This window comes from Strix uralensis, chromosome 24 (assembly GCF_047716275.1).
Source record: "Strix uralensis isolate ZFMK-TIS-50842 chromosome 24, bStrUra1, whole genome shotgun sequence".
Lineage (NCBI taxonomy): Eukaryota > Metazoa > Chordata > Aves > Strigiformes > Strigidae > Strix > Strix uralensis.
Window position 1 is genome coordinate 6,998,862 of NC_133995.1, and position 26,401 is coordinate 7,025,262.

At 52.9% G+C, this 26,401-nt stretch overlaps 1 protein-coding gene across 5 annotated transcripts; it reads right to left on the reverse strand.

Moving 5' to 3' along the window:
* Nucleotides 1-312: 312 nt before the first annotated feature.
* KLHDC8A (kelch domain containing 8A) lies at nt 313-26,401 on the reverse strand. 5 transcript variants are annotated; one of them, XM_074893652.1, is made up of 9 exons: nt 24,965-26,401; nt 23,892-23,966; nt 18,969-19,154; nt 14,424-14,490; nt 13,786-14,221; nt 12,067-12,231; nt 10,563-10,778; nt 10,066-10,167; nt 313-9,847 (listed from the first exon to the last, which is right to left on the reverse strand). In XM_074893652.1, exons 5-9 carry the CDS (start codon nt 14,159-14,161, stop codon nt 9,654-9,656), a joined length of 1,053 nt encoding a protein of 350 aa, XP_074749753.1. In that variant the 5' UTR covers nt 14,162-14,221; nt 14,424-14,490; nt 18,969-19,154; nt 23,892-23,966; nt 24,965-26,401; the 3' UTR covers nt 313-9,653. The 5 variants fall into 5 exon arrangements, with proteins under 5 accessions (XP_074749753.1, XP_074749752.1, XP_074749755.1 ...); XM_074893651.1 differs by lacking the exon at nt 18,969-19,154; XM_074893654.1 differs by lacking the exons at nt 23,892-23,966; nt 24,965-26,401 and adding an exon at nt 22,085-22,409.

The window sequence follows — 26,401 nt, forward strand, 5'->3', positions numbered from 1 at the left end:
GGGACACAGATCTAAGTCCACTGGAATCCACTGATAAGGATCCTCTATTGTAACAGTATTGCTACTGCTTTCTCAGCAGTGGGGAAATCCACTAAAATTCCCCCTGCCTCCCCCAGCTGCAGCCTTAGAAATCCTAAACAGGGTTTCTCCAGCGGCAGCCCTTTGTACCACAGGCCCCAGTGCATGTCCGCTAAAACCAACATGAAAGTCAACAAGGAATTTGGCTCCATGTCAGGTAAACCTACTCAAAGCTAGTCTAATCAACTGGATGCTTTGTCATAACGGAAGCTCTGTTTACTTGCAGGCTCCTAACTTTATATTTATTTATTTATTATTTTTAAATAAACGCTACAGCACTCCCTTGGTGCTAAAAACATCCACGTTGTGGTCAAAACCTACAGCTATGCCTTTGGACTCGGTGACAACAGGCTCTGTTCACCTCTGCTTGTGGACTGGTAAAGGAATAAACTTTCCCCAGAAGATATGCTTACAGCAGTGAGACCTCCAAGAGGGAAAGGAAGAGCTCCACTAGACATTAAAATACCAAAGACAACAAAAAGTTTAATGATCATTTCTCCTTAGTGGTCTTCCAAGCTGACAGCATTCCTCACCTGCTGCTGGGTAGTGCTCAGGCAGGTGTGAAACCCATTCCTCCTCTGAAAACACTTAAGGAAACTGGGTTTGCTCTGATCCTCCCCACTGGGTGCCCCATCCATCAGCAGAAGAAGGGAAACACATTAGCAGCAATAGGAGCCTTTTGAAAAGTAATTTATGGCCTATCACATCTAATGATTACAGCAGAGGCCACCTCTACATGCCACTTCCACCCAAGCTGTGGATTACACCAGCCTCCATCCATCCATCCATCCATCCATCCATCCATCCATCCATCCATCCATCCATCCACCCACCCGCTCAGGACATACATCTGCTCTGGGTAAAGCCCAGCTCATTTTTTCCAGCTTAATAACTACTGGGTGGGCAGATTTGGTGTCCAGGCGAGTCATTTGTAAGGATCATTTTGCAAAATCCCATTAGCCTGTCAACATTTGCACTGCAGAGCTCCTGAACCCAGGTCCTGCCATCTCTCCTTATCGCTGCCAGCGTAGGCAGAGGCACGGTGAGGAGAGCAGAGGAGATAAGGGATGTGCCGCAGCCTGGGATAGATCATGACTGGAGAAAGCACAAATATTGCCTCATCCAGCTGGACAGAGTAGAAAAAAGCATCGCTCTTCGAGCAGCTCTGCGTGTAGAAACGTGAGCGGAGAAGCACACCGAGAAGAGCAAAGCAGGACTGTAATTAGGAGCCAGCCGGTTTGTGCGCAGCGCACGGGCACGGCCCCGCCAGGGTGCAGCCCGCGGGGAAGGACGAGCTCCGGGGTTCGTGTCCCGCTCACTCTGCAGCTGAACCCGCCACAGAAGGTCCCAGGACCTCGTCTCCCAGCTGCTGGTAGAGAGCGAGTCACCCCAGGTCGGTGCCACACACCTCCTTTAATCGCTCGATTTATGAGCTTTTTAGTCCAAACTGCGATGAACCCAGGAACAAGACGCTTCAGAATATGAACTTATCTTCTTTGGATTTTTAATCGTCACGTTATCAGGTGATAACCTGATCTCTGTTATTATATGGTATTTGCCTTAGAGATTGCTACAGATAGATAAGAGATGTGCGGTGGTCTGAAATACACTTTAATCTAAACGTGTGTTGAATAAAAGCCAAAACAGCAACCCCCGTCCAACTCAAGCCCTGTGCTTCAACCACTACAACATACATTAACCCCTATAGCTGAAGCCCCCATTTAAAACCAGCAAACTTCAGACAAGTGGGGCAAGGGCTGAGCAGGGACTCATTTACAATTTCTCTTACGTTGGTGAGTTTGGAGCAATTCTCTGGGCTTCGCTCTCCTCTCACATACACACCAACGGCTCGCTCCAACACAGTTAATGGGAGTTTGGTGCACAGACCAGCAATCACAAGTTACCCTCACCAAGGAGAGAAGATTTTATATATATAATAAATAAAATACATTATTATATATATTATTCTTCTATTGTACCATCTCATTCAAGGTCCCCCTACTACAGATCAAACAGATTGTACAAATCAAACAACCCTACGAGACGCTCCCAGGCACTGAAGGGTCACGGCGGGGAAGGTTACAGCCTGCAGCAGCACGTGGGGCTGCCGAAATGCCGAGGCATTTCTAAAAAAAATAAGCAAACTCCCCAAAAAAAGCTGGAGCTTTTCTTTTCAGAGCAGGAAGCGTCTGTATTTCAGGGTAGTGACTCGATATCCGTTACAGCGCCGGCGGATGCTGATGGAGTGGGTCTGTCTGCTGGCAAGGCTGGCTCAGCTGTGACCCAGCAGCCGGTGTCCCCACGGGGTTGGGGACCTAACGGGGCCAGGGCAGCACATACAGCTGTGGCGTATGGGGATGGCAGTGCCAGAGGTGTCCTAGTGTTTCCCAGTGCCACTGCAGCTCTGGCAGCACGGAGGAGCTCTATTCCCAGCTATCTAGACAAAGAGGAATTCATCACTGAAGGCGTGCAACAGCTTTCACACAAAACTACGCTGCGTCCCCTTTGGGGAAGGGTTGGCCAAAGGGCAAAACTGACCCCAAAGAGCATCTTCCCCCCAGGGCCAGGACCAGCCGAGCAGAGCGGGGCGTTGCTGTGCGTGTCACAGGCCCACGGCAAGGTACAGGAGTCATTTCTGCTCCACAATCAGATCTGTTAGAAGTTGTTCTAAGGAAGTTTCCTGTTTACGCAGACAACGTCTGCTCGGGGACAATGAGAAGTGATGCTTTTTGGCAGGAGGGCCAGCGCAGCCATCGGCAACAGGATGGTGCGGCACCGCTGTGAGGAGCGGCCACCGGCGCTGGTACTGAAAAGCCTGGCTTTCCGTAAACACAAGCAGGAGTAGCCGGAGTTCAGGCGAGGACACGGCCGCAGCCAGCGCCGGGATTTGTTGAGCCCCATTAGGTTGCTGGAAAACTACAAGAGCTCAGCTGGGTTTCAGATAAAGGCGCACAGAGACCAGACGGCAACTGCTGGGAAGGTTGGTGGGTGCAGGGCTCCTGTGAAACCAGGAGCTGGCTGGGTCAGAAGGACCAGCCCGTAGCTTTTTGCAGCTCCCCAGGGATAGGAGGAACTGGCTGACATACCTACTGAAGATCAGTAAGAAAGAATGCCACAATGCACCGTCCAAAGCACTCAGTGTACTGAAACGTGATCCCATTTCAATACAAGTCTCTGAGGGCAAATACGTATATTAAAACAAAAAAAGAAGAGATACCGCAGAGAATTGCCAATCCGTTCTCAAGATCGCTGACAACGATTCTCCAAGGCAGGTCAAATTTACTAAGTATTTTGGAAAGAAAGCTGGATTGAAACCCACTTATTTTATATTTGCTTTATTTCTAAAAGGTGTCTTTTGCACCACCATCTACAATTTAAAGGCCAGGTTCAGCAAATGTGCTTTGACATCAACAGGTCTACGCCGAGGTCTACGCCTGCCCCTTACAGACGCTACTGAACGGGCATCTAAATTGGTTTTCAGTGTCAGACAACAGACACCAGTAATCCTCACGCTGTGAGATGAGGTGGACACTTCACTGAATTCGCTGCCCCTGCAGAACAAACTTGGCCTTGGGAAACTCTGCCCAACATACCAGGGCAGCAGCAGCCAGCCGAGGCCACACACTCTCTTCCGTGTGAGCAGAAGCAACCCCAGCCACGGCAGCAGCTCCTCTGGAAGGGAGCAGGGAGGAGCAACACAACCCAAGATGGTGCAACAGGACCTGGTGCGTGTCTGCCACCCACTGAGCTGCGGTAATGCGTGAATTCATGCAAGTACCTCCCTGAGAGCTCTCAAAGCAGCCCTGTTTGTCACAGAGGGCTCAGACAGCAGGACCTGCTGGAGATGACAGCGGTGAGCAGGTATGTGCTCTCGTAACACGGGACAAACCCAGCCCGCGGGGTGAGCCTGCAAGCTGCCGGCTCCCCGACCGGCTCTCCACGGTGGCAATTGTGTTGGTTCACATCGCCCGGGAGCAGAGCTCAGCTGCAGCCTTTACACCAGGGATGTACACACAGCCCCGTGTGCTATCACATGTGAACCTGGTCCCACAGACACATGTGCCAACTTACAGGGGTGCCGGCAGTGCAGGGTGTCTGCACACACCGGGGTGTGCGTCCGGCAACACTAACACACGTGACTTTCCCCTCTGCACACAGGCACACACATCCCCCTTCTCCTCACAGCACAGGGAACCTCTGTGCCGTGCCTGAGGCTGAACAGCCCAACCGTTCCGGAGAAGAGAAGGGTTTGTCACCACCCTTTGCCCCAAGAAGCAGCCGTCTGCCCCACGCAGCTGCCAAAGCTCACCCACCACCCAATTCCCATCGAAGGCCCCATTCCATGGGGCTGGTTTGATCATTGGGCTCAACACACCCCCCCCCCGCCCCGAGCTGAGGCTTTACCTTGTCCCTCCAGGCACAACGAGATCCATTAAGTATCAGTTCCAAAGATGGAAGCGCTCAGCATCATCTGCTGAAAAGCAAAGGCAACGTGCATCTGGGGAAAGAAACTGCGACTCTTGAATCCTTAGAGATTCACTGCAGAGCTCAGGGAGCTGCAGCAGCATGAGCAAGGGCTGGATCCAACCCCACAGCCCCTTCCTTGACTGACACTGTGCAGCAGCCTTAGAGACTACCTGCCTGGGGGACCCGAGAGCAGAATTCAGCTCTGTCATAGCTACTGCAAGATATCTGGACTCTGCGGTGACGCCTGTTCACAGCAATGAAATGCTGGAGGAGATGCACAACATCCTTTTCACATTGAGTTATTTGCTGGATCCTTAAGCTATTAGCCCTGAACAACCCCAAATGGCATTTTGGAGCCAGCCTGTCATCCCACCAGCATGGACCATCACCACCTGGGCAGGGCAGGCACCAAACTGCAGCAGGATGCCTGCTGGGAGGTGCTGGTCCAGCCTGGGCTCGGCCCATGGCTGCCTTCTGCCGTTCAGAGCACTGGGAGGAGAATGGGAGCCCGTCCAGCACCGCTCAGCCCAAACAAGTGCAGTGCTGCTTAAAAACAAACAACCCTACACACACAGTCAGGGTGCATCTGATTCACCTCCCTGCTCCCCAGCTTTGGCTCACGGTCACATCTCCATCACCTGGAGGGCAGGCACAGCCCTTTTGTTTCAAACAAAAGCAGATTATCTCCGGCAGTCTGTTATTTCCCACAGCAGTAGGAACAACACAGAGAGTGGCAGGATTCAAGGTGCAGCTGTGAGAACCAGTGGTGGAGACACTCAGTCCTCCAGCTCGTGTCTGCCAGCATGCTGGAACTAGTGAATGCCACCATCAAGCCCGTAGAGGTAATGGGAAAGCTTTGAGAATTTTCCCTGCTCCTGGAGGGAATCTCAACCCACTAGAAGGGTTTTCCCACGAGCCGAGAGGAGCCAGGGAAGGGCTGCTGGCTCTCAAAGCAGGCTGGGTGGCTGGCAAGAAGGTGGCTGTCACTGGAGTCCCAAGAGCCTAGAAGTGACTTTAAATAACCTGGTGCTGCCTAACAGCTGGCTGCTGCTGGCTGGGCACCCATCGTCCCCACAAGGGAGAGGCCCTTGGTCCAGAGGGGACCTATGGATGAGCCCCCAGAGAGGTCCAGCAATAGCGAGGAAGCCCAGGAGGGGTTGCGGGTCAGGAATGGCGTTGACCGAGCCATTTTTGGGGTGCAGTGCTGGGGATGGGGCGCACGCTTACCTCTGAGTCCCTGTAATCGCGTTGCTTTTGCTTTGGGTCATTCACACTCAGACATGGACAGCTGGGGGGGACACTCAAATAGCCTGTTCCAGGGCAAGAGGCTCTAACATACTCTGTGTTTTGAATTATGGGTTGATTTTACTCGGCCTCTGCAGCAATCTCATTAAATCTTTTATTCTATGATTAATTAGCAGAGTTCCTCCAGGCCCACCTTGGGCTGCTCTGCCATGTGAGCACGGGCTGCTCTGCTGCCCAGCAAAGCAGATCAATGCTTGAAAGTTTGAAACCTTTTCTTGAAAGAATTAAAGACGATTGGTTTGAAAACACAGCCAGGTTCCTTTGAGGGGGGGGGGGGTGGGTGTCAGGCACTGGCAGAGGCCGGGGTGTCCCTTGGCCCCGTCAGGGACTAGGCTGAACTCCAGCCACCAAAAGCCAACTCAGAGGGGCTGCACTGAGGTGGTGGGTTCCCACAGGTAGAGCCCAGCATGGGGACAGGTCAGACCTACCCTCTAATCCCCGCTTTTGCCACTGACCACATAATTAGGGGTATGACTCTTCTCGCCTTCCTGGTGCCTGGTTACAATCGCTAAGCCATTTATGATCTGCTGGTAAAAAGCAAACGACATTATCACTAGGGAAAGTGCTCCAATTCTTCAGGTACAGAGGTCTCCGAGTGGGTGTTATCTGGAAGCACGGTGCAGCGGAGGCGTGTTGGAAGTGTCTGAAGTCTCGGCAGCTGCCTTTCCCGGTAGATTTTGGGGAGAAGCCAGCAGACAGAGAGGGAGGGGGGTCACAGCAAGAGCTCACAGCTTGGGAAGCCCCCCAGCCCCTGAAATTGGGATAGACATGGAGACAAACTCCTGGGAGAGCTGCTCAGGGTGGGAACTATACCTGGAAAAGTTCAAATGATATCTAAGTTTCAAGCTCTTGCAGCACCTTGTCTCTGTGTAGCCCCACCACGGGGAAAAGCTCCCCCAGCGCCAGAGGGACCTGCTGCTGGCTGGGGCCCCAGCAGCTCCAGGGGCGTACCAGGGACCCTGTCTGGTGACCAGAGCTTGGGTTCCACCACAAAGGCAGCTGACCCAGATCTGCTTCTCTCTACTCTGCGACTCAGGGAGCTCCTTTCTCTCCCTCTCTAAATGCTCAGCACATCCCCAGCTTTGATTACAGACCGTCTCCCCCCAGCCTTGTCCCCCATCCCTGACATCTCTTCATTAAGTCCTAGAGCGGGTTTATTCCCATGACGCTGCTTTGTCTGTCACTCTCTTCAGCCTTTCTGGAGGGAGAAAGCAAAGGATCAGCCTCCAGCTGTGCTGCAGCCAGACAAAGGGAGCAGATTCCTCCTCCCCTTGCTCCAGCTTAACAAAGCCAGCGCAGCAGCACCGAACCCTGAGCCTCGACCAGCGCGGCCTCGCTGCAATAAACAGGGCTCAGGGCTAATGAGAAAGCAAGAGCAGAGGAGCATCGGGCTGTGCTGGGTGTGGGAAAGGTTCTTAAGGACAAAGGAAAACACTTCATTAACAGCTAGATGCTCTCAGCCGTGCAGAGGCGGCTGAAATGGAGATCTGCTGTGCCGGGAGACACAGGGTTTGTTCTAGAAGAGAAGGCTCCTTCTTTCCATCCAAGCATCCTCCATCCTCCTCCAATTTTTACAGTTCAAAGGGATGTTTTATGAGCCTTCTGGGGTCAGGAGGCAGCACCCCCGGGGCTGCACATGCAGAGAGGGGTGCTTTTAGCACTTTCCCTCAGTTCCACCAGACCTTTAATCATCCAAGGGGGACCGTTAGACAGAAACACTGGGCCCTGGTGCCCTGCTCACCCTTCCCTGCAGCCTCACCCCCCAGCAGATCTCAGACCAGAGCCCTCCCCGGCTGCACTATGTCAAGACTGGCTGAGGTGGGCTCCGTGCTCTCACCGGGGGCCTGGAGCACAACCCAGCATCACTGCGGGCAGCTCCTGACCCCAGCCAGAGCCACGTATCTGCGACAGGGGTCGAGCTCCTTTCCACAGTTCAGCGTTTGCATTTCTAAAACCTTCCAAAACGCGGTGCCAGAACGAACAAAGCATCAGGAGCACAGATGGGGACGTGGCAGGGGATGGGGACAGACACCATCCTCTGTGCGCAATCAGAAGCAAGGGGGTGGGACGGGAACAATTGTGAGCAGGGGAGCTGGTGCCTTCCCCCGTTCCCCTGAGCCACGCGGCACTGGGAGCTCAGACAGAGGGGACTGGGAGCTGACTGGGAGCTGGCAGGGCTGCACCTCAAAATGAGCCACTCGCATCACCCCTTCCTCACAAATACCGGCAGACGGGGACGCCCCCCCCCTCCTGCCCTGCCGTTGCCGCGGCCGCCGCACGGTGTCCTCGGTGCTCCGCGGCGGTGGGAGCGGGGCCGGCACTGGGGGGGACTCCGGGACACCCCCCAGAAACATCTTTAAAAAAGGGATGGAACACCTCGAACAGGAGCGAGTGCTGAGGCAGTGCCAGAACCCAGCCTATACCCTCCCGCTTTCCCCCTTTTCAGTCTGGGTCCCCCATTTTCATACATCGTAACCCTGACGCAGCCCAGAGCACAGACCCGGCTTCGCCGAGGGCTTCTCTGAAGACAACTTTTAATGGTGCAGCTGCTACAAACTAGAAGTGTAACCTGAGGGTTGGGACAGCCTCCCCCAAACCGCCTGGGAAGAACAAAACCAAGGAGAAGGGACAGCCGGGGGCAAATGTGCTGCCCAGCCCCAGGGTCAGAGTGTTCCAGACCCAGAGACAGGGCTCAGTTTGGCTCCTTTCTCCCAGAGCTGAACAGAAGATAAGGGAGTGTAGGGATAGGATGAGGGGTAACAGTTTTAAACTGACAGAAGGGAGATTTAGATCAGATCTAAGGAAGAAATTCTTCCCTGTGAGGGTGGTGAGGCCCTGGCACAGGTTGATCAGAGAAGCTGTGGCTGCCCCCTCCCTGGAAGGGTTCACGGCCAGGTTGGACGGGGCTTTGGGCAACCTGGGCTAGTGGAAGGTGCCCCTGCCTGTGCAGGGGGGTGGAACTAGATGATATTTAAGGTCCCTTCCAACACAAGCCATTCTATGATCATTAAAGGAGCTAAAAACTAGGTTGGAAGAGTGTAGATTGAGGCCATCTCTGCATGAAACCCAGCAAAGGCAGTATCTGTGCTAGTCCTGTGCCCAAAGTAAGGTCTTCCCTCTAGCCAAAACAGTCCCTTGGGCATTCATCCTTCCCAGGAGCATTGGCAGCCCCTCGCTCTGCTTCTGCCAAAGTGACAGTCAAATGCTACAGGTTTGCAGGAAAAGCCTTGCTATGAAGGCAAAAGAACGATCCCCTGAATCTGGCTGCCCCTTGGGAGTTCCCCTTGTTGCAAGCCAAGGAGACCCGTGCGGGGAAGCACACACAGATCCCAGGATGCTCAAACAGGGCAACAGCAGGACAGTTCTCCCTGAACCACCAGTGACCCGTCTGGACACTCCTAACACCTCCAAACACATCACACCTTTGGTAGAGGGGCAGGCTGGCCACAGGGAGACACGTGCCCGTGCCTTGACCTCCAGAGTCCTTCTCACGGGCAGGACACACTGAGAGCAGTTCCTTCATCTGGGTTTCCCCGTAGAGCTCTGAAGGTGACCAGAGGGAACCCCTGGCTAAAGTGCTCCTTCCCTCCGTGGGGCTGGAACGGCCCGGGAGGAAGGAGAGCAGCAGCCCTGGCTGCAGGCTCCTGCTGGCCATGGCTCACAGCAAGGCTGGGTTTGGCTACCAGGCTCCCAGGGCAGCTGGGGTGGTGCTCCCCCAGCCTCAGCGCTGCCAGGAGCTGCCCACCACCACCGCTCCTGCTGGGGACAGCGAGGGGCAGGGGCCACCACCAGGCAGGAGCTGGCTAGGAATCGGAGAGGCACAGGGCCTCCACGGCACTGCTCAGCCCCTGGCTCACCCCGCCGATGGCCAGCAGGCAGTTCCGGACCACGATGCTGGAGCAGGCGCAGCGTGGGGTGGGCATGGGGGGCAGGCTCTCCCACTTGTTCTTCTCGGGGTGGAAGGCCTCTGCGGACTCCAGGACAGTCGGCTGATTTCCTGGAAACACAAGTCGAGGCACTGGGTCACCTGGGAAGCACTGGCAAGCATCCCTTGTCTGCTCTGGGACGGTGTCTGTGCTCTGGACACCCTCCCCTTACAGGGTGTGTTTTCCGTGCTCCCTCAGGCCAGCCAGGGCCAGGATGTCTCCCCTCTGTGATGATAATACATGACTCACATATGCTTTTAAAGTGTTACCACCACCCCCAGTGCCTCACCTAGTCCCCCAGCCACAATGACTCTGCCTTTCAGGTAGCCAGCCACAAAATCTGCTCGTCTTTTCTTCAGGTAGAAGGAGCGCTCCATCTTCATCCAGCCACCTGGGAGAGACAGGACAGACCAGGCGTTACAGGAGCATCCACTCCTGGGAAACCATCTGCCTCTCTGACCTCATACTTGCTTGTAGGAGCGTAGTTTTGCTGCTGCACCTTGGGGTAATAAAACCCCATGACACAGGGGTCAGCTTCATCACCACCAGCTCAGGAGGGAGCTGTTGAACCCAGCTGCCTCAGGACCACGGGTTTCCCCCCCTGCTTCCTTGACTTGTTAATCGTGACTGCAGACCTTCCTCTAGGCTGGGCTCTAGGCACCAGCAGTCTGCTGAGACCTGGGATGAGAGCTCTGTGCTCTGCAAGGACAGCAAAGCCCCAGAGCACAGCCTTGCGTGCCACCCACCCGGCTCCTCTGGAAAGGACAGAGCTGGGACAGCCCCCACCTTGTTCCATGTCAAATATGTCCATGGTCCTCATGAACTTGGGCTGCCGGTAGAGCCGGCCCTGCCGCAGGCCCCCGAGGCTGAAGAGTTTGTCTTCTGTGGGCACAAAGCTGGAGAAGGCCCTTTTGTTGGGGATGTTGGGAAACCTGGTCCACGACCTGGTCTCTGTGTCAAAGACCTCGAAGGCATTGATAGCGTACTTGGACTGCCTTCCACCTGGGGAGAGAGAAAGAAAAGGGTCAGCTTGGCTCGTAGCACCAAGCCAACAGCAGCAGGAGCCAGAGGAGCCTCCTAGGACAGGCTGAGAGCAAGCTGCCAGCTGATGTGATGTCCCCAGGTCTCAAGTCACCTGGATGAGGGCCTGCCGAGCCAGGTAACTTCTCACCCTTGCGCTCCCCCTCTTTTTAAATGCAGGTTCACGACATGAAAACACTTCATTTCTCTATGCATCACACCCTCCGCTTCCCTCCACGCCGGCAGCAGCGGGTCGGCAGCAGCGGGTCGCTGGCGCAGGAAGGTGTTTAGTATGCACCGGTTTAATCAAGACAAATTCACAGCAGAGCAGGGATCAGCGCTCAGGGAGCCTTTGCAATTCAGATGAGTTCAGCGCCGGTGCAATCCAGCAAGCTCCGGCCTCGCTGCTGAGCTCCTGACGGAGCAGGAGAGCCAGAGCAGCTGCTGCTACCACCGCCAACGATGCGTATTATTCTTCCATCCATCAGATGCAGATGAATACAGCTATTCTCAGCTCAGATGCTCAGCGTGCCTTTGAAGGCAGAGCCTGTGCTCGCTACTAGGCCCACAAACCGTTTGCCAGCAGCAAGCAAACTGCAAAATAGATCAAAGAGTCTTTTCTGGTAACCCCTAAAGAAAGCCAGGGCTGTCTGGCTGTTTGAGCAATCAGGACTCCTGCGTTTTGATCCTGATATGCCATTTGGCCATGAGCTAACAGCAACGTTTCGCTGCCTTAGTTTCCCTTTCTGTAAGGCAAAACTAATGAAAATCATCCCCTGCAAAAGGCTTGGTCCAGCGTTTCCCAGCTACAGCAGGTCCTTCCTCTGCCAAAGGCAGACCCTTTGTGAAGCTGCGTGGTACTTTGCTGACATAAAACACATAAAAGTATTTTTACTCACTAGTTGAGTCCAAGGGCTTTTAGCCCACAAATTAAGCCAGCAAAGACCAGCTGTACCCTCAGCTGCCAGCAGCCAGGGACAGGGGAAGCCACTCACCCAGCACGGAGCTGCTGTGAGACCTGCAAGCCCCTGGGGCATTTCAAGGGTGCAGGGGCTCTCGTGGGCACTTGCTGTGGAGCTGCGAATCCAAACTCACCACCAGCCCCACTCAAAACCTACAGCTGCCAGCTTGGTATTTCTGAAGGCATGAGAAAGCAGGCAGGAATGGAGAAGAACATTCCCAAAAGCCTCTTCTTCCAGGGAGGTTTCTCAGTGCTCAGATCAAAGGAGCTGCTGCCTGAGGAGGAGGAAGAGGCAGGACTGCTTCTTACCCAGCACGTAGATCTTGGTGCCTCGCAGGAAGGACGTGGCAGCGTACCTGGGTGTGGGCATGGCCGCCAGCGACACCCAGATGTCCTTGAGCATGTCATAGTGCTGCAGGTAGTTGTGTGGCCGCAGGTCAGATCCCATCCCACCAGCCGCATAGACTCTGTAGTCTGGACAGGGTCAAGGGAAAAAAAAATTCCACAAAATTATTACAGGGAAGCATCAGAAATAACCCCCCTGCAAAAACACACGTGCCCTCATACGATGTGGACCAGAACTGTTCACTCCTACACAAGTCCCTGGGTATGTCCCAAGCTCCCAGTCCCCCGCAGCAACGCTGATGCTCTTCCCCCAGCCCTGCTCCCCCACCCAGGGGCTGCTGCTCCTCAGCTCAGCTCCTGCCTTGTTCCCCCAAGTTCTGGAACAGGATGGTGACTCTGCGACCCGGACTGAAGGGCTCAGAGCCGAGACAAGGCACTGAGGCTACTTGTTCCTCACCCGATCTGTATCAGCTATATCCATCTCTGGCTAATGGCACACCTGGCTCTCCAAAATAAAATCCTCCCTGCACAGCACCCACATTATCTCCTTCAACAAGCACTTCACTCCACAGAAAGATTCAGGAGAGCAACAACAGCAGCCTTACCCTTGAGGGCAGCCCTACAAGGCAGCTGAAAAAGCAGAGACCAGCCAGCACACTGCAAGGATTTGGGCAGCTATTTCTGTTCCTGGCCTCTCACACCAAGTTGACCCTGCTCTATCAGTCAGGCAAGCTTATAGTCAGACAGAAAAATCATCTCCAAGACGGTAAACATTATTTTTAAACATTCCTTGACAGCAGCTTTTAAACCCACTTAAGCAAACAAACCAAGCAGCTTTCAAAGAAGCTGCCTGGAGATTAGATTCGTAATCCCAGGCACGGCGGGAAGCTGGCTGACCTCAGGCACGCTGCTTGGGAACACGGCTCCCAGCCCCGGGCTCTTCAAAGCACAACAGAGCATGCTAAAGGAAATCAATGCTCCCCACCTCTACTTAGAAACTAAAAAATGAGATGGGCTGATAAGGCAGAGCCTCACAGGCATTTAACAAGCCCTGTTTAAGGCAGTGGTTAAGCTTTGGGAGGGGAGCTATGCAGGAGCCCCCCACAAGGCCAGCTGCTTCCCCTCCTTGTACAATGATTTGAGCCCAGGACCACGAAGCTAACTCTCTCCTGGCTGGTTCTGGGTTTGGACCAGAGATGTTTCTTCAAACCAAAGCTATTCTGCAGCTCCGAGACCTTCACCTCTGGCTCCACAGCTCAGCCAGGTCCTCTCAAGCAGGACTACACTCAGCCAGCAGCACCATTCCTATTTTTCCAGGATCTGCAGCATACAAGGACCAGAATTTGCTACAAAACCCTGGAAAAGTTTGATTTGAGACCCTGGAGCTTGGACCTGTCTGAAATGCCCCTGGGTACCAGCACAGCCATGGCCTGCATGGCTCCAGGGGTGACAATACAGAGCAACCCCCAGGTTTATCTGCTTTAGGCCACCTACAGAACACTTGTCTTTAGCAGGTGGGCTATGACAGATACACGGGGCGCAACTTCTAGGAGCACAGAAAAGGTTTTGGAGAACACATAACCCTGTGCCACTGCCCAGAAAGCTTTTGTGCCTGATGCATCAACGATGCTGGCCCCCCCCATCTCACCACCCCCTGCCCTGGAAGGGTTGAACCCTCCTTGCCTTTTGCCGTCACCGAGATGCCCATGGCTGCCTCTCTCAGCGAGTTTCTCTTCTTCCACTTGCCCTCGTCTATGTTGTACATCTCCACTATCTTCAGCGGCATCTGATTCACTCCGACCCCTCCTATCACCATGATCCTCTTGCCCAAGGTGGCCACGGCCACCCCAGCCCGGGCCGTGGGCATGGGGGGCAGCGAGGTCCACTGGTCAGCCTCGGGGGAGTAGACCTCGAAGCTGTCCATGGGGACACCGTTGTCATCGCAGCCCCCAATGGCAAACACCTGCCCGCCAGCTTCCACCAAGGTTGAGTAGACCCTGCAGCTCGGGAGGGGGGCGAGGGTTTTCCACTGGAAGTCTTTGGTACTAGCGAGCTCCATGGTGGTGGCTGGTGGGGTGAGGCAGCATCGGTCCCTGCCCACGGGAGGGGGCTGGCTACGCTGCAAAACAGAGTAGAGACATGCCAGGGAAAAAACAAAAACAAAAAACAAAACCAAAAAAACAGAGAAACATAAGTGCAAACAGCATCCTCCCCCTGGCAGAGCTGCAGGCAGGCAGGAGCAGAGCAGGGATGGGAGCATCCACACCAGGCAGCCTCCAGTCCCCTCCGCCACCCCCCGACAGAGCGGCAGCGACTGGTACCTTTCATTGCATCTCCATTAATGCTGCAGCTCCAGATCTGCCTCAGAAGCTCTTGCAGAGACCGAGCCTAAAAATAAAACAAAACAAAGGAAGGGGGGAAAAAAAAAAAAGTCAAGAGAGGTTGGAGTCAGTTTGTTATCCTGTTTCCTGAGCATCCCCGCCCCCAGGCGACATTCAAACTGAGGAGGCTGCAAGCCGTCTGCTCACTTCCCCGGCTGTTTTCCTGCCTGCTGGGGAACTTTTCCTTGCGTCCTCCTTCTCTGACCTGATTACTCCTCCTGACCCCCGTGTACATCCTCCCGCAGACCCTGGGGAAGGACCCGCTCCCGGAGCCCTCAGCCGGGAAAGGCAAAAGCCAGCGCTTGCCCCTCCAGCCCCGACCCACGGGCTGTGCCGGAGCTGTAAGGGATCCAGAGAGCAGCCAGGGAGGAGAGGCACAAGCTCTCACTGGAAACCCACAGGTTTTTTTTCCTCATCTCCTCTCTCAGAAAGGCCATTAAGCATGCAGACAAGATTAATTAGTGCAGGAGGACAGAGAGAGGGCAAACAGAAAGGAACAATGGCAGTGGCTTGCTCACTTGCCCAGTGTGGAATAAGATGCATTTTGCACTGAGCATCTCTGCCTTCATTGTGTAACTGGGGCTGTTTAACAATTGCCCTTAAAGTAAGATTTATCTTTACCCTCACAGACACAGCAGCCTCTCCCAGCACATTCTGCCTGCACAAACATTTGGAGACAGGGCTGTAGAGTGAGCAGTTGCCAAAAACCCCAAAGGTGGGATACTGCTGGCTGAGCCCTGCGCTGGTCTGGGGCAGCATCCTTCCCTCTTCTCCCCATGTGCAGACTCCTGAGACTTTTCCCTGTGGATGCTGAGGCCCCACTGAGCCCCTGAAGAGAGCTCCCCTGGCAGCAGGGCAGTGTTGCCTGGCTCTGCTTTTCTATACACCATCCTCTGAAAGCTCCTGGAGCGGAGATTCACTCCTGGACCCACTTCTCTGCCTCCTGGCTGACACCCACCCCCAGGCCAATGCCTCAGCTCATCTGCTGCCTGGGGTTATTTTTTCTTCCAATCCAGTAGCGTGGATGCGGGGTGGGATGGGAAGAGTCAACTTCCTCTCTCCTACTTAAGATACCCAAGCACATACAAAGCAACCAACTGGTCTGGCCCTTGGGTTTCTTAGGGGACAGACTCCCTTCCCAGGCTTGTTTCCTGCTGCTTTATCGGGAGAAAAGAGTAAACAAGTGGGCTCTGCAAAACTCCCTGACCCAGGAACAGGTCATCTGGACATCTCCACCCCGCACCCCACCGCCTTACCCTGCCACAGCACTGACACCCCAGGTCTGACCACAGCCCTTCAGCTCTCCGAGCCCTCTGACAGCCGGAGCAGACAGCCTGTAGCTTAGCAACAGCCACCTACAGCCGCCTCTCATCACCTGTCACTTCGGATGATCCGAGTGGGTATCCGGATGCTTTCTGGGGACCACAGCTTGGAGCAAGGAGACAGACCCCCTGGAAGCGGAGAAGCCCCGGGCTGCACACAGGGCAGAGGCACACAGGCTGTTCCTACTGTACCCCAGACTCATCCTGCGTGTAGCACACGTGTAGCAGATTATTTCTGCTATAAATTCATGCCTGTTGTGCTCATCGGGTAAGGAGGGAGACAGAGGTGGCCCTCAGACCACAGCCAGGGCATTTGCTGTTATCTCAGATGGGTACAAGGCAGCATCCCCACAAACTCATCTCTGCCTTGGGGCTCAGCCTGCAGGGCCCATCTGAAGGCGAGAGCAGTTTCCACATTCATGTTAGTTCCTACATCTCCTCTGAGTGTGTGAATTAGAGAAGAGTGATGGAAAAGCATCATTGGAACAGGTCTCAGACAACTCGACAGAGATTCATCAAAATCACTTCACGTACAAGTCTGAGCTGGCATGAAAATCAATCAATCCAAGCAGGGCTGTTTATTTTAACTTATTCTCCCAAATAAATTTCAGTAGTCAGCTAAACATCGTTTATTGCATAAAGAACGTCATTAATAAACCCATAAATACTCCTTGGGCTGCAGCCCTTCAGCAGCAGGACCCAGCGTGGGCACATGCGCACATCCCCAGCACCATGGGGGCCACAATACAAAGCAACACAAAGCAACAATAAAAGCAGCAGCAAGTCAAGCCATGATCTGCATCTTCCCAACAGCTGAGGAGAAAAGGGCAAACAACAGACTAGATCACCAGCTGCTGCTCTCCCCTCCCTTCAATCCCTTGTCATCTGATGCACATCACTGCCCGCAACTGGATCAGTTCAGGGGTTTTTGCCTTGGCAGTTTAAGCAGCCCTGGACTATCGCTCTCATGAATAATTTATTTTCTTTCCATGTGAATCTTCATGTATTACCATGGACAAATTCAGCATGGGCCAGCAAATTAGAAAAGCAGAGCCAGCTCCTATTTCTAGGAGCATGACAGATTTGCATCCTGACCTCCGAGAAGTCATTTTCCTGCCCTCTCCCTCAATTTCTTCAGCTATAAAGTACAGTCCTGGGATGAGACACAATCAGCCTCACTCAAATGTGTGACAGAAGCAGAATCTCACGGCCGGTGCCAGTTTCTCTGCTGTCATTAAGGCTACCCAAAGCTCAAGCATAATTGGCTAAAATTGCCTAAAAAATTCTTTTTCGACATGCCAGCACACAGAGTGCGATTCAAAGCACTTGGAGAGGGCTGAGTGTTTCTGTGGAGTGCTGGGCAGGTCCTTCATGACAACAGGCAGAGCAGAGACCTGCAAATTCAGCCCAGCTGTGGTCCCAGACAGAGGGAACCAGCAGATCCAGAGAGCCATCACCCTTAGCAGCAGAAATGCAAAGCTCTGCCAGGATTCAGCTGCCTTGGCATACAAATAATTTGTTATTCTTCCCTTCCATGCTCTTTAGAGAAAATCAAGGTCAGTCTGAAACCCCGTACCCAGACACTTTGTCTGCATCTCTCCAGCATCACCCGAATCTCACTAGAAAGCAATGCCAGGAGCGGGGAGCTGTCAAAATGTGCTGACCAAACACCCCCGTGTGCTGCAGCCATGTTCTCCTCCCAGGCAGAGGGAATTATCACTTAATTATACCAAACAAATTGGAAGCATTAACATTTTTTTTCTTAAATGGCCACATTAAAATCAAAATGAATGGTAATTGCTTTTCTATCAGAGGAGATGGCAGGCACGGTGCCAAGCCCACTCCAGGGCCCAGTCCTTACCCTTGCAGGACAGAAACTCCTGGTTTAAGAGCTCAGCAAGCAGCATAGCACCCACATCCCCCCCAGGGTCTTTGCCAAGTGGCTGTGGAGCACGGCTGGGCAGGGAGAGCCCCACAGCACCCAGCAGGATGGGGACAGTCACCTCAGGGTGCACAGGGCTGAGCTCCCTGCACTGTAACACCCAGATGCTCCCTCCAAAGAGAGGCCATTCCTCACCCCACAGGTTATGCCAGGCTCATTTTAGAGAGCTCCTGGTTTAGTGGCATTTATTACCTGCAATGATCTGTGATATATAAGAGAGATACGCTGGTGGGTATTAAAGTGATAGATGGGCTGGACAGGGGAGAGAGATCTTGGTGCTGCTGCGTGTGACTGCTTTCACTTTCCTTCCTGTCTCGCCTCTCTCCAGGATTTAGAAGTTTTGCTGCTCTGGGTTTGAAATCCCCTCAGATGCAGAGGGCCCGCACATGGCCCAGCTGAAGCCAAAATCTCCACCCTCCTGCCATCAGGGTGCTCTTTCAGCTGATGCACTACCCTAAATATTGCATTGCGATGCCCCTGCATGAGCGCAGAGTGAAATGGGGCCCTATATACACCTCTCCAAACGGAAGGAAATGTAAAAAGGTCCCAGAAGATGAAAAGCCATGGAGATATTCCCAAATCTTCTATTTCTAATGCTCAGGCTGAGGACGTACAGCCCCAAGACATCACTGTACACACTCCCAGCCATACTTACGCATAAACACACACACTCCCTCCAGGGAGGAACTCAGGGCTAGAAACAGAAAGAGACCCCTAATCCTCACCCAGCCCGAGGCAGATACAACTCACTAGGAACTGATCTTGTACCATGTTTGTCCAATTTGCCCTGAAAAGCCTCCAGTATGTCTGCAGCTGCAGCAGCGGATCACTGCTGTGCCTCACAGCACATCACCCACTCAAACCCTCATTTTAGGGTCACCACAAAGATCCAGGAGACCACCACGCTTCTTCCTGGCATCCTCACAAGTTCACTTGAGCCATATCCAGCTGGCCCTCAGCTTCGCTGGCTTCAGTAGCACGACCCAGATTTCCATCACTGGATCTGGGGACAGGTCAGACCGAGGATGCCTGTCACAGCCCCATCGGGAGCTGTGCTCCCAGGACATCACTGTCCCTGTATCATCTGCCAACTGCCAACCACCCACATGCTCCTTGCTGTCACCAGGAACAGGTTAAAACAGAGACGCAGACAGCCACCAGCCTGACAGAGAAGCCTATTAGAGAAACCACTGCCTTCAGAGAAAAAGCTCTTGTACTCACCTAAATGTCACGCCAGATAAGCACGGGGCAGTCCTGCCGTCTGCCAGCCAACACGAGAAAAGAGGCTGCAAAGCTGAGCTGGAAACAGCCTGACATCCAGCCAGCATCACTAGCCAGAGCAGTAACAATTCCCACTGCTCTGGGGACGGGCGTCACAGGAGAGGCAGGAACAGGGGCAACAATATGCTGGAAATAGCACACAAAAACCGAGATGAAATCACAGCTCCTGCTCCTCAGCAGCAGGCAGGAGTGAAGCAGCTTCATCTCAGCTCTGTCTTGGCTGCCTGCACTCTATTAAATAAAGAGCAGGGAGAGATGACACAGCACAGACTGAATGAAGACAGCTAAAAGGAGATGATTCAGTGCAGGGACCCCATTTCTGTCCCACAGAACGGTCATGGTTCAAGTCCAGGAGGGGGGACATGGAGAGGAGATCCCCAGGTATTTCACCCGCTGCCAAGGAGGGTTGTCAGGCACAGCCCAGCTCTCCCCTGCCTGCTCCTGACTCTCTTCCCAGTGCAATTCCAGATTACAGCAACACTCGGGTGCGTTCCCGGTGCTGCTCCAGGCACAGGGTCCAACGCACAGTTTGGGGAAGGGACCAGCCTCTGGGAAGTGTCAGTCCCCTGTGGCTCAGCCCTTCTGCTCCCAGAGTGACCCCAGACCACCCAACACTGCTCAGCTGCTCCGAGGGGCAGAGACGGGGAAGGGGAGAGGTGCTGGGTCCGGGGTGCTGTGCACAAGGCCCCAGCACACCTCGCACAGACAGGCCCTCCTGGGACCTTCATACATGCTCTCCCCAGGGCTGGGTGCTCAGGTCACCCACACAGGAAAGCCACTTGCTCCCAGGTCAGCTGGGACGCCCCCACCTGCCCCTCCTCAAAAACCCAAAGGTATCAGCTGGAGCCACTTGATATCACAGAAACATTCCCATATTGGCTAGAATCAGGGATTTTGTCAAAACAAAAACCAGGAAGTGATGAGAAAGGAGGGTAAACATGGTGATAATTTTCTTTATGCTGTTTTCACCTACGCTCTAAGTTAGCAGGATACACCGCATCTCAAATAACAGATTGAAAAAGTTTCATATGTGGGAGTAGCACCTAAACATCCCCATTAATCACTGTAATTGAAGTAAGCTGCTTTTCCTCCTAGAAGCATATAAATGTCATGGTGTAACCAGCCTTTGCACTGTCAGATAAACATTAGCACAGCACGAAGAGGCCCTGTCCCTGTGGGCTCAGGTACCAACCTTTGCTGTTAAAAAAAAAAAACAAAACATCCTTATTTCAGCAAAGACACAGCCAACAAGAAACAACATTCACAGGGGCAGATTTTTCCAGGAAGCTCTAAATCCACATTTCCCCCTGCTCAGCACCCAGAAGGGAGCCATAAATCCTGGCTCCTCCAGGGAGAAGGCTCACTTCTCTGTCACCCAGTGACCAGATTTTCAGAGCCCAGCACCCCAAAACCCCTTTGTACAATAGTTCGGAGAGCTCAGCACCCCCACAGACAGGGCTCTCTTCAAATGCTCACTGCTTATTTGAGGTTTTAGTGGGATCAAGGTCTCTGGAAAAGTCTGGCACCTTTGTAACATCCCCAGCACAGGAGAAGTCTGAGCTCCCGTCCCAAACACTCTCATTTCTTGGTCACACTCAGAATCCTGTAAGCTTTGACCACTACGTGGTCCTAGCCCACCAGGTCCTGTAATACCAAGTCTAGGTTATCAAGTAAATCCAACTTTTAAGCAGAGGAAGCTTTTAAAAAGCCTTTAAAAATTGGGGACTCTGGTGCCTTTACTTCTCCCTCGCTCAAACCCTGGCAGCTGAGGCTTTAAACAGAACACGCACGAAATTTTCAGTCTGGTATTTCTGACCTCTTGTCACACTGAATCAAGTTTCCTTGCCATAGTAACAGCTACCCAGAAAAATAACCACAAAAAAAAAATCCACTAGTTCTCTGCCTTTCTCTGCAAATTACCAATCTGGCAAAAGAGATTGTTTAGTTATAAGGACAAAGCTTTGCAATTGTAAGAGAATTAATTGTACCAAGTAAAGAAAAAGCAGCAGCACTCACAAGCAGCTCGTTTCATTCCTTCTGCTCCCGAGCATCTCTTTGCAGACATACGTAGGTGCAGTTTGAACGTGAAGACAGCAGGCTGTGACCGGTCTGACCTCCTCCCCAGCTTCACCCCTTCCCCCATTACCAGTCCCTTGAGATCATTTCCAGCCTCATCATGCCAAATGCAATTTCCTGAGGTTGCTAATAAGAGGAAGGCAGAGAGGTCGTGGAAGGAAATATTCCACAGCTAACAGCACAGCAGTCAGGCATCAGAAGGATGCCAGGAGCTTTAGCAGGCGACGGGACAGGGAGAAAAGAGGTTTCGTTTTTTGGCAGTCATTAGCGCAGGGAAAGAGCCCAGACCATCTTTTTTTCCTGGGTGGGCTAAAGAATCACTAGAATAAAGTAAGATTTATTCACATCACAGTTTGTGTCAAGAGAGAGAGTTATAATTTCATCAAGAGAAAAAGATAACCCACCTGCGAGACCAAAGGGTACCACTGCCCTGGTCCAACTCCCAGCAGCATCCTGCATCTCCTCCCCTTGCCCCCGAAAGCTGCCTCTGCTTCCTGCACAAACTGCTTCTTTTGCAAGGGTCAAATGCAGAAGGTCTTTTCCAAGCCCTGCAGTCTCACTGGTTATGTTTATAAAGCTCCTGTTACTCTGTATTTAGGCTGCATCCCTCTGGGGGGAATGTAAAGAGCTTGGGTCAGATCTCAGCTGGGGGTAGCTCATGGCACACACCCACTGCTGCCGCAGGCCTGAGCTGCCAGGGCCTGGTCTGGGAGAGAGGCTGAAAATACGGAATGTGGGGACTAGTGGGGGGGTAGAAAAAAAAAAATGGGAAAAAACATCCTCCTTAACCCACTTTTTGTGAGGGAAACACAAACTCAAAGCTTTGTTTCTGGTCACTCGTTAAAAGTCCGGCCTGACGCTGGGAGAAAGCTGTCCTGCTCCAAAGCATCCCCCCCCACCCTCCCCAGTAACCCGCTGACCTCCAGCGAGAAACTCCCTCCCTCCTACCAGGAGAGCTCAGCAGGCGCGGAGGTACTCACAGCTCCCGGGAACCCGCGCCGAGTCCAGGTGGAGCATGGCTCTGCTAGAAAGGCTTTTCAACTTCAACACCCAAATCCTCAGCTCCCGCAGAGCATCCCCCTTCCTCCCCGGCTCCCTCCTGCACCCTCCCGTCCCTCCCTGCACCCCGCAAGCGCTGGCGAGGGGGACGCGAGCGGCGACGGGAGCAGCCGGGGCTGGGAGGGCTGCGTGGGTGGGATGCGAGAAAAAAAAAGAAAAAAAAAATCAGCATAAATCCAGCGGCCCTAATCTTCACCCTCCCGGAGATGTAAGACAATTAAAGAGGGAGAGTGTTTCCCCATCTGGTCTTTTCCTCAGTGCCGGCAGCTGGGGGAGTGCGTGCGTGTGTGTGTGTACACACTGCATTACCAGACCCATACTTAAGCCTTTTATGGCTCCCCACGCTTGCACAGGATGTTCTGTAACGGCAGCTCTCCCCCCGCCGCCCTCCCCGCCTGCAAAAACATAACTCCTAGGAAAGGGAGCTAGACAGACAAAAATAGGGGAGTAGGAGCTGCCTCCGAGAGGAGGAAGAGACCCAAACGTGCTGCGGTGGCGGGACTCGCTCCGCAAAGGGCTGGGGGTCAGCCCCAGGCTGGGTCCCAGTCGTGGCTGGGAGCTGGTGGACCCCACCCTGACGACCGGCCATGGCTCAGGGAGAGAGGAGCCCAGCACCGGCGTGAACATCTGATGGACACGGACCCCCCGGGCACCCACCATGGGGAAAACAAGGGCACAGGAGGGGTAGTTCAGGCAGCAGCAACCCCAGCGCTTCTGCTCGCTGCAAGCCTGGCGCTGGGTGGCCTGTAAAGAGCTCGCTCTGCTCCGAGGCTGCAGTAGGATGTGGGGCCCTTTGGGCCCCCCTTTCCCAGCCTGCCCGTCATCCCAGGCTTTCGCTTCCCTGACCTGCTTCTCTACTCTTCTAAAAAGCACTGCAGAATAACTGCAGAAAACCCATTTCTACGCAAAAGCCAAGAGAAAGGTCCTTCCGATGCATCTTCTATCGAGCTTCAAAGCTCCTCCCCAGAGATGCATTTGCAGTTCAACCCAGCGGATGTTTCTAATCCTTCAGGAACCCCTTGAGCTCTGGAAGTCCCTGACGCCCCCAGGGATTTCTGCTCCTTTCAGCGTTGTGCTCACACAGTTTTCCCCACCGACGCAGAGCTGTGAGCACGAATGACTTGGGTCACTGCCAGTACCTGAGCATCAGCATCAGGTGCTCAAGCACTCAACAGCCTTTGAACCTGCGACTTCCAGAGCTGGAAGAGTCTCGTGTTTTCATGTCAGAGGGACTTGCTCCTCCAGTGGCCACTTCCCCACAGCACGGACCAGTGACAGCCTCCAGAGGTGGTTTTAAGCTAAGCCCTGTCTTGCAAAAGCCCCTCAGTGTTGGCCCCAAGTTCAGCCCTGTAGTGATCCAGACAAGGTTTATTCTTGCCGATAGTTTTCTATCTCAACCAGCATAAGCTATTTTAAAGCAGCTCTAAGCCATAAAATAAGAAAAATGAGGAAATCAACAAGAAGTTGAGTCAAATGACTCTACATAAAGCAAATTCTCATCCCCTACCAGCTATTTTAATCTCCTGTTAGCTTTCCAGTGGGAGGATTCAATTTGCATTTAAATAAAAACCTCAAGCACAGGGCCAATCTAACATTAAGATGTTCATTACAAAGGCATTCACCTCTTAAGAAATTTTAAAAGACCCCACTAAACTGGATTTTAACAGGGGGACTATTAGCAGTCTGGCATTATTGGACACTTAGTATTTGTAAGTTATTATTATTTACCACACTGTTTACAGATGAGTCCTGGCAGCTCGGAACGAAAGTTTCCAGCAAGCTCTCAGGCTCCCTGCTTACAACCTGGGAGGTAAAAAAAAAAAAAATATCACAAAAGGTTTTCTCAAATCACTGAAGAGCTGACTGCAGAAAGCTGTTTCATGGGGGTAGGGAGCATAGGACAGGAAAGGGGAGGCCACAGGACACAGCCAAGGGCGGGCTGGTGAGATGAGCTGGTGCTCAAGCCGCGGGGTTGGCAGCTCCTCTCTGTCCCCACATTAAACCACGGGGCTCCCGTGCTGGGCACCAGCTCAAAGCTGCCTGGCAATGGGCGACCTTGATGGCTGACGATGGAGAAGGGGCTGTGACAGATTGCAGTTGGCCCTTGCAAGCGTGTTACACAGCAGTTTCCATTTTAAAACTGGTGATAAACTGTGGTTTACAAAACCCACTGACACACAACAGCAGGTTGGTGTTTCAAACCGTTTTGGAGCTCCTGCCTTGTGGGCTGGGGCCCAAACAGCACCTTGGCTTGGGACACTGGGTTTGTCCCCAGGTGGGTTTTTGGTTGGTTGGTTTAGATTTATTTTTTTTTGGTGGGGTTTTTTTGGTTGGTTGGTTTTGGTTTTTTACATTGCTGTTTGATCTCGAGCCCTTCGTCTCCTTTTCATTTTCCTTCCTGCTTTTTGTCTGCCCGTTTCACCTGTTGTTCTGTGGCCGTGGTTGGGTTCCCCCATGCTGGATGTACAGCACCTGGTGAGTGGGGTTCTCAGCTCAGCCAGGGCCTCTGGCTGGTAGAAGAAATGTGATGGATTGTGATAAAATAGGGAGTGGAGATGGCGTGACACAGACCAGGGCCCTGGTAGAGCTCTGCCAGGAAGCCTTGATAATCTTTATCCTCATAGTCCGACATATCCAATGCCAATAACTTATTAAAATAGATACTCTTTCATCTTCATAAGCATTTGATTTACCCAATTAAAAACAAAACAAAGTAACTCCAAAAAAAAAAACACAACAAAACCCCTTGATGACCTTTCACTGGCCAGCATCATTTCTTAGATCAATGCAGGCAGCCTTACCTTCCCACGACGAACAGTCTGCACCATGTCAACACCTGCAAAAGACAAGAGAAATGAGAGATGAAGGCAGGGGAAGAGGGCGAGTTTAAATTGGATAAAAGCACGGAGACAGGTACGGCAGCTTGGCCATAAAGCCCCAGGTGTTCAGTCCCTGGCTGCTGACTTGCCTGGTGGATGAGTCAGACCCGACAGGCTGGAAAATAACTGTCTGTCTCGGAAAGACGGAGCTTACGCAATGCGCTACAGAGACCCGAGCCCTCATACAAAGGCAGGCGTTGGCTTCACTCAGCAGATGCCTTTTGAACAGTGAAAACTGCACAGCACTACAGCCCGACAGCCAGCGAGCCCTTCCCATGGCACAGGGCTTGTGCTGGGAAGGAGGGAGGGACGCGCTCTGCTACCCACCGATGGCTACAGAAACAAACCCCCCGTCGCCAGGCAGCTAACGGCGTGAGAGGAGCAGAGCCAACCCTCCTCCTGATGGCATCTTTTCCTGGCAGCATCTTGCTCGCTGCTAAGACGACCTCTCAGGATACCTTGAAGAACTTGAAGACAAAGACAGCCCAGGGACACTCCAGATTTGTGCCTTGAAAAGGAGAAGAACTTTTCCAGCCTGCTTGGAAATGATGAAATAGGTATCACAGTTAAAGGAAGAAAAAAAAAAAAAAAGTCCTGAAAACCTGTAGCAGTTTCCTGCAATTCAACATCTGTTTCCATGGGAACAGCAGGAGAGTTGCAGGAATTCCTGCAAATTACACAAATAAGCCAAACAGTAACATTTTATTTTCCTTGTTCTTACCTGCATCACTTCAGGCTGAGCCACCTCAACCCAACAAGCGCCCTTGGCCAGACCATTCCTCTTAAGTATTTGGGAAAGGCGTGCTGAATTGCAGTTAGCAGGCCAGGAGGTAAGAAAATAGGGAAAAAGCAGCAAAAAGCATCCCCAGAAGCCCAGTAAAAGGCTCTTCTTTTAGAAGAGATCAAGTTCTTGTAGATAAAGGGGAAAAACCTGCAAGAGGACTGAGACCTGCCCATGCATATCCCTGTGCCAGCAGTGGTGGGAGCACACAGCCCCCCCCCCAGCTGACCATGGGAGATCATGGCACAAGCAGTGGAGAGCAACACAGGGGGACTAGAGACAGCATTCAGTCCTCCCCTGTCATTTCTTCCAGATATTTGGCAACCTGACAGTTAATTAACTAGTTAATTAATTAATTCTCCCTCCTGCAGGGCCCTGAGCTGGTTACAGTGCAGATAGTCACCTTAATACGTGGAGACAGGAGCCAAGAGCTTCAGGATCTCTCAATCAGAATATTTAACCCACGGGGAGAAGTCCACCAGCTGTGTCTGCCCATCTGACAAACAGAGAGAGACATCATTTCAGGACAGACAGGCACTTTGAAAAGACAGTCGCTGGGAAAAAAACAACAAAAAAAC